The sequence below is a fragment of the Sorghum bicolor genome, chromosome 4 (genome assembly GCF_000003195.3).
Source record: "Sorghum bicolor cultivar BTx623 chromosome 4, Sorghum_bicolor_NCBIv3, whole genome shotgun sequence".
In the NCBI taxonomy this organism is placed as follows: domain Eukaryota; kingdom Viridiplantae; phylum Streptophyta; class Magnoliopsida; order Poales; family Poaceae; genus Sorghum; species Sorghum bicolor.
This window is the reverse complement of record NC_012873.2, coordinates 64,389,228-64,395,636: the sequence shown is the minus strand read 5'-3', so window position 1 is coordinate 64,395,636 and position 6,409 is coordinate 64,389,228. Positions and strand designations below refer to the sequence as shown.

General features: G+C 50.4%; 1 protein-coding gene across 1 annotated transcript; it reads right to left on the bottom strand.

Annotated features, from left to right (window-relative positions):
* Positions 2,248–5,999, bottom strand: LOC8075184 (F-box protein FBX14). The gene is made up of 3 exons (XM_002452821.2): positions 4,911–5,999; positions 3,786–4,296; positions 2,248–3,689 (listed from the first exon to the last, which is right to left on the bottom strand). Exons 1-3 carry the CDS (start codon positions 5,624–5,626, stop codon positions 2,928–2,930), a joined length of 1,989 nt encoding a protein of 662 aa, XP_002452866.1. The 5' UTR covers positions 5,627–5,999; the 3' UTR covers positions 2,248–2,927.

The following is a 6,409-nucleotide window of genomic DNA, read 5'->3' as shown; positions in this document are numbered from 1 at the left end:
ACGCAAACCAGATGCCTCTCCCAAAGGAACTCAGGAGCGAAACAATAGGCTAATCGACATCTGAGGAAGCCGACAAGTTCTTAATGACGGACACGGTGCGCGCCATAAACAAGACGTGGTATCATACCGAAAACCCCTTAAAAGAACCTGAGATCTATAAAGCCCAGGCCAGGGATCTCAAATCCTCAGAGATAAGAAAACCATCTAGATCGGTGGGATGGATCGCCCCAAATGTACCTGATGATATAAAAGAAAAAAACCAGGCAGATCGAACTGGATCCTGGAGAAAACAAATGCGAGGTGCAGTGACCCCAGGAAACAAACCGCATGCTTGCCAGCCTCGCTCTCAGTAGAGATCTAAAGAACGAATTCGTCCATGATAAAGAGACAACACATCCGTGTTTAACTATTCGCAAAGTTTAGCTAGGCGCTCTCAAGGCGATGACTCCTAGCCTAGCGCCTAGGCTAACCTAGGCCAGCCTAGGCGTTTCTAGGCGTTTTGCCAATTTACTAAATAATATATACAATAGAGGGTAGAAATGCTGAATAATAAGAAGCATAAACTAGCTGAATATATATAAAATAGAAGATAGTAGACATATCTTAGTGGCTTAGGCTCAATAATCAATAGACAGGTTGTTCTTAGTCCTACATCAAGGATTGACAGCTTGCAAAACCTTCTTAGTCCACATGCTGCTTCAAACGATAAATTCCCCCTTGCATCACATTGTTATAGAATTTGCACTTCACCTTGTCTTTGTTCTTAGGATCAACAAAAACCCCATATTCTCATCCCACATCATCTGAATTCCTTTTCAAGAGATTTCCTTCTTCATTCTCAGGTGCAGGTGCAACAGCTGCAACATTTGTTTCTGTTGTTGACATCCTAAACTCAAGACTCAAGGGTTCATGAGCAACTAACAAGTCATTGACAAGAATCCTAAACTCAAGCAGCTTCAGCTAAGCTATACTGCTATACACTAGCTTCAGATTTAGTCATTTAAAGTTCACAAAATCCATTCAGATTCAGTCAAACACAAAGACAAACAATACACTACCTTAACCAGAAAGTATCAGTTTAACATAAGGACAAGCTGTAAAGGACATGCCAATCCATTCAGATTCAGAGATTCAGGCAATGACAATATCATAATACTCAATAGCAAAGCAATGAATTCAGAATCAGTCAAAATCCATCCACATACAGAAGTAGGGGAGGGGAGCAGGAGCAGCCGATGGGGGAGGGGATTCACCTTGCCACCTGGGGCTGCCGCTAAGGGAGGAGACGAAGAGAAAGCCGTCGGGGGAGGGGAGCAGGACTACAGGAGCAAGCAAACGTCGGGGGAGGGGTGCGCCCGCTGGAGGACGACACCGGCGGGAGGGGTGCTTCCAGGTGGGTACGGGCACGACCAGCGGCGAGGGGTCCTCGCTTCGAGGCAGGGTCACAGGCACAGCAAGGAGGTGAGCAGCCGTCCGAGCCTGCAGCTTCCTTTTCGCGCGCGCGCGGCCTCGTCCCCCTCTTATCCTTCCCGCGCTCGAAGACAGCAGCGCACACACAACCGCGGGAGCAAAATATTTCGCGTGACCGGCCGCGTCGTCCGCCTCTGCGCCGCCTGGAATCGCCTAGGCGCCGCCATCGCCTGGAGCTCCGCCTAACCCCTAAGCCAGGTGAACAAGCCTCGACTAGCGCCTAGTCGTGCCTAAGGCAACGCCTAGCAAAACTTTGACTATTTGCAACGACTAGGTTAGGGTTCGGGTTTGGTTTCGGAGTGCAACGTTAGTGGTTAGCACACAGATGTGGAAGAAGATGGTGGTGCTCAACAGGGTGTACAACAGCATGCAGCAATGGGACTCCAACTCCGACCACCATATCAGTTAGAAAAACTACTGCTGCTGTTTACCTTTCTCAGCATCAGCCAGTCAGTTGGTGGCGGCTGGTGTTGGGGCTGCCATAACGACCCCTCCAGGATCCTGAAAGGCGCCGGGGGCAAAAGCAGCAGAATAAAAACAGACGGCCATCAGGGCAGTTGATGTCATGAGGCTCTACATGAAACAAGGACGACCACTATCAGAGCAAATCATTGGTAGGGCCTATCGTTATGATGACAATTGCAACACACAGGCTACGGGCGTTTATTATAGCGATAGAGCTGTCGCAGTCGAGGTCGTAAATATATAGTAGGACATATAGGAGTATGATCATGGGAAGCAATGGAACAGTGATGTCGACAAGGAGCACAGCGAGAGTGGGGGCAAAACCAAGCAATGCCGAACAAATTTCAAATTTCCTCCAATAGCTTCTTGATTAAAAATAGCAGAGGGTGGAGACGAAGAAAAGGGATAATGAGAAAAGGGATAATGGTCTACCGGTCGTCTACAAAAATAACTCATGAGTGCTAAAAACAATGAAAAAGAAGGGAGAGAAAAAAATAGCAGGATCTGAGTTTTGGATCATTCTAAAACATAAGTAATGGCCGGTGGAGCATTGAAGCTTCGGACATAGGCAGCAGCACTTCCATTCCTTGGTCTGAGCAGAAAAATGAAACGGAAGATGGCAAGATACAAGTAGCTGGAGACCTGAGTGCCAAGAACCATCCGAAGCCTGCTGACTGGAGTCAGTGTGCAGTCAGTTCCTGTGCAATCAGTCACTACCCATCATTGCTATACTGTAAAAGACTAGCGCCGTGAGGCCATCAGATGTCTCCCTCTGGATGTGCTCCTCAACTGCCCCAACTCTGTATGCTGGCCATGCCAGATCAAGTGAAAAGAATATTCGGCAGCTTCTTACTTGATTTACACTGTGTGCTCCTGCAGCAACTTGAAAATCATCCGCAGAAAGCTTCCCTCATTGGCTCTGAGAACTTGATAAGGAATAGTACAACTAACATGTTCGTGGGTACAGCAGGGCTGTTCTTCCAATAGCAGTCCTACAAGAGGGTAACAAATGGTGGAGCATCATTCCTTGGTCCTGCCAGTGACCGATACAAGTACAACTTGTCAACAATCTCAGCCTCCCCTTCATCTTCAGAGTGGTCCTTAATTACTTCAACCACCAAATTTTGCATTTGCTGAGCTACATCTTTACATCCTCTCATAGTTAGCCTGCATGAGTTCATCCATAAGAACCTCATATTGTAGAAGTAGTTCAGTCCGGAGAGTAACCCCCTGTCAGTAAAAGGGCTATCTCTGACCTCAAGCTTCTGCAACTTAGTGCATCCCTCAAATACATATTGGAGGGACATGTCACTATTCCCAGCGAAGGCAACAGACAGAGTCTTTATTAGCTTCCCATATTTTCCAATGTATGCAAAGGCTTTATCAGTAAGCAGGCCAGAGACTGAAAGCCTGGTGAGTTTCTTGCAGTTCATCACAATTGCGCCAAAACCTTCATCCATTGGGTCCCCAGTGACTCGATCAGGGCGGTGGCGGCCCATAATACAGAGGCGGAACGCTACAAGCTCAGGACAGTTCTTCGACATAGCAATTACTGCTTCATTTGTCATCCGCTGGCAAAAGTAGAGGATTGATTCTAGCTTCCGGCAGCCTTCTGATATTGCCTGAAGACCAACATCTGAGACCGAACCCTCAGAATCTTCAGAGGCATCCAAAGGAAAAACTCTCAGCTCACGGAGATCAGAGCATGTATCAGCCACAGCACGTAGGCCTTCATCACCCACAGTATCAAGGACCTAGAATAACAAATTAAACATCAATGCCTATATCTTAGTTGTCAGCGCACATAAAGACCAGTATATGCATCAATGAAAAATTGGTAGGCGGCTCACCCAGAAAGTGCGAAGATTGGTGCAGTTGCGAATAACTGGCTTGAGTTCCGCAGCCGTTAGGCTTGCAAAGCTGAAGTTTAGTGAGGTGAGCTTGGCACAAACAGGGTAGATCGCTGGGAGATATTGTGGATCGACCTCCCGAAAACCTGATAGACAAACGAGAGACCTGGCTGCAGCAAAAGATGTAGCAAGCTCAGTCACAGCCAGACCCCCATCAGGGGCACCCTCAGATCGGAATGCACCGGTTCCAAAGTGTGTGAGCTGGGGTGCTCTTGCCATGAGACGGCGCAGCTGCTCTACTGACACGTGGTGGTTGACACGCAACCGACGCAAAGCCGGTGAGCGTGCAACAAGTGCCTCGAGGGCCTCAAAGTTGAAGGGCACACTGACGCAGTCGAAGACAAGTGACTCCAGAGAGGTGTTGGACTCTGAAAACTTGGAGATCCAATCCACCAGCTCGTCCTCTTCATCCTCAAGGTAATCTTCAATCAGATCCAGCACGCGAAGATGCCTACAAAACCAAAAGCACCAACCGGGAGCGTGAGATACCAGTACTACACTTAAATGCTGCTATTAGTGCTCCTATTCCCCATCAAGGAAAGAGCGGACAGCGTGCAACTGGAAGTACCCCAAACCTGAGTGTAACCAATTAATTAACAAGACTGTTCTGCCAAGGACCTAAGGGGTAATAGGATTAAACTTTGGCAGTAGAATTCCGCGGACTTCCCATGGCAAGATTCGGCTGTGACAGTAGCAGGTGTCACTATCCGGTGATTAGAAAGTCGAGCACAATAAATAAATCGATTTACTGGTAATTTTCACAGGAAGGCGTGTAGCGATCAGAAACCAACCAATACGTCCATAAAAGGTCTGCGACATCAGATTCTGATCCATGGCACGGCCAGACCAATAAAACTGAAAAGCGTAAAGGGCTAGGCGCGCACATTAAATAAGGCGGAATTGCGTGGTGCAGCTAGGATTGAACAAATGCACGAATGGCATAGTATGATACCCTCCGAAAGCGAGAAAAGCTGGTAAAATACTCCTCTGGATACCGCAAGGCCGCTTAGATTCACGGCCCGTGTGCAGCAAAACATACAAAAGCTGGGTGCTAGGGCGACGTACCGGCAGCGCTCGACGATGACGGCGAGCCCGACCGTGCTGAAGCCATCGCAGCACACTAGCGAGAGCTCCCTGAACAAGGGGAAGGACTTGGCGATGAGTGCGAGGTCGTCGTCGGAGACGGTCATCCGCTTGAGGCAGATGCGCTCGAGGCGCGGGTACGCGGGCCCGAGCGCTGCCACCCAGGGGGAGACGTAGGCGCCCCAGCCGTATGGCACGAGGCTGAAGTCCGCGAAGCGGGGCTTGCCCTTGAGCACGACGGCGCGCAGGCCGCCGAAGCGCTCGACGGCGCGTCGCGGCGAGACGGCGTAGCAGTTGCCGATGAAGAGCTCGCGGCGCGTCTGCGCCTCTGCGCGGTACCAGGAACGGCAGACGAGCGAGGCGGCGTTGCGGTCCCGCGCGGCGGTGAGGAACTCGAGCACGGTCTCGAGCACGTTCTCCAGCACCTGGTCCGGCGGCGCCCACCTCCCGCCCCCGCCGTTGTTGCCGCCCCTCAGATCCGGCTCCCACCTGTCCCCGCCCCCGCCGGGGTCGTCCTCCGACATCTGCGACGGCGGCGAGTCGGAGTCGTCCTCCGCCGCGTCCCGCATGCCGGACGCGGAGGAGGAGGACGGCGAGGCAGAGGACGCCGTGGGAGCTAGGGTTAGGGATGGGGGGATCTGGGGAGGGGAGGCGCGGTGGGGGACGGAGGAGGTGGAGGACGAGTGGGGAGTGCTCATGTGAGACTGGAAAAAAAGGATTAAATAATGATTAGATCTGATCGAGGGAGCGAGCGACTCGCGAGCAAGGTGGACTGGGACTGCTGGTGCTGGTGCTGGGACGCAGCGCAGCGATCGAAAGAAAGCCCCCTGCTTTTTATTCTCTCGCTCTCGCGGTCTCGGCCGCCTCCTTCTGTTTGGCTGCTTTCGGTTTGGGCTCTCCTCACCTCACCTCAACTCTCTGTCCGGAGAGAGACGAACGGAGATCAAAGCGGACGCAAACGGCGGCCGGCGACGTCCGAGAAGGGAACAGGCGTCATACGCCATTACGCTACGCTAGGGCCTAGGGGAGAGACGAAGACGTCTGGCCTGTTCCTTTCTTCTCTGGGTCAGACTCGTAAGCGAGTACTCTTGTCACTTATTACGCCCATCCCGACGGTGCTGTCTCGGCCTTTCTTCGCTATTACTAGTACTACGAGTATACGTAGTGCCTCACTGAGTCACTGATAGCACTGACAGCGATGGTTTAGCTCAGCTTTAGCAAAAAAAAAAAACTTTATTAGATCTATACCATTATAAAAGTTTGATCCAATGTCACTACTCGTCATACTGAAATTACATTACTATAATTCATTGTCTATTTAAATTGTACTATTTTACATGTCTCTCTAGCTAGACCCACCTATTAATACACGTATCTCGTAGATTTTTATGTAGTCCAAATTATTCATGTACTCCCCCTCTCTCTCTATCTCACAGGCATGCCTCTATATCACTCTCTTCCTTACTCTCTCGAATCCATCT

What these genes read in the sequence shown, in the direction of transcription:
- LOC8075184 (XM_002452821.2), bottom strand. Translation starts at nt 5,626, where the DNA reads ATGAGCACTCCCCACTCGTCCTCCACCTCCTCCGTCCCCCACCGCGCC. An exon ending in GTCATCGTCGAGCGCTGCCG is followed by an intron (nt 4,297 to 4,910) that starts GTACGTCGCCCT and finishes TTGGTTTTGTAG; the next exon opens with GCATCTTCGCGTGCTGGATC. An exon ending in CCAATCTTCGCACTTTCTGG is followed by an intron (nt 3,690 to 3,785) that starts GTGAGCCGCCTA and finishes TTGTTATTCTAG; the next exon opens with GTCCTTGATACTGTGGGTGA.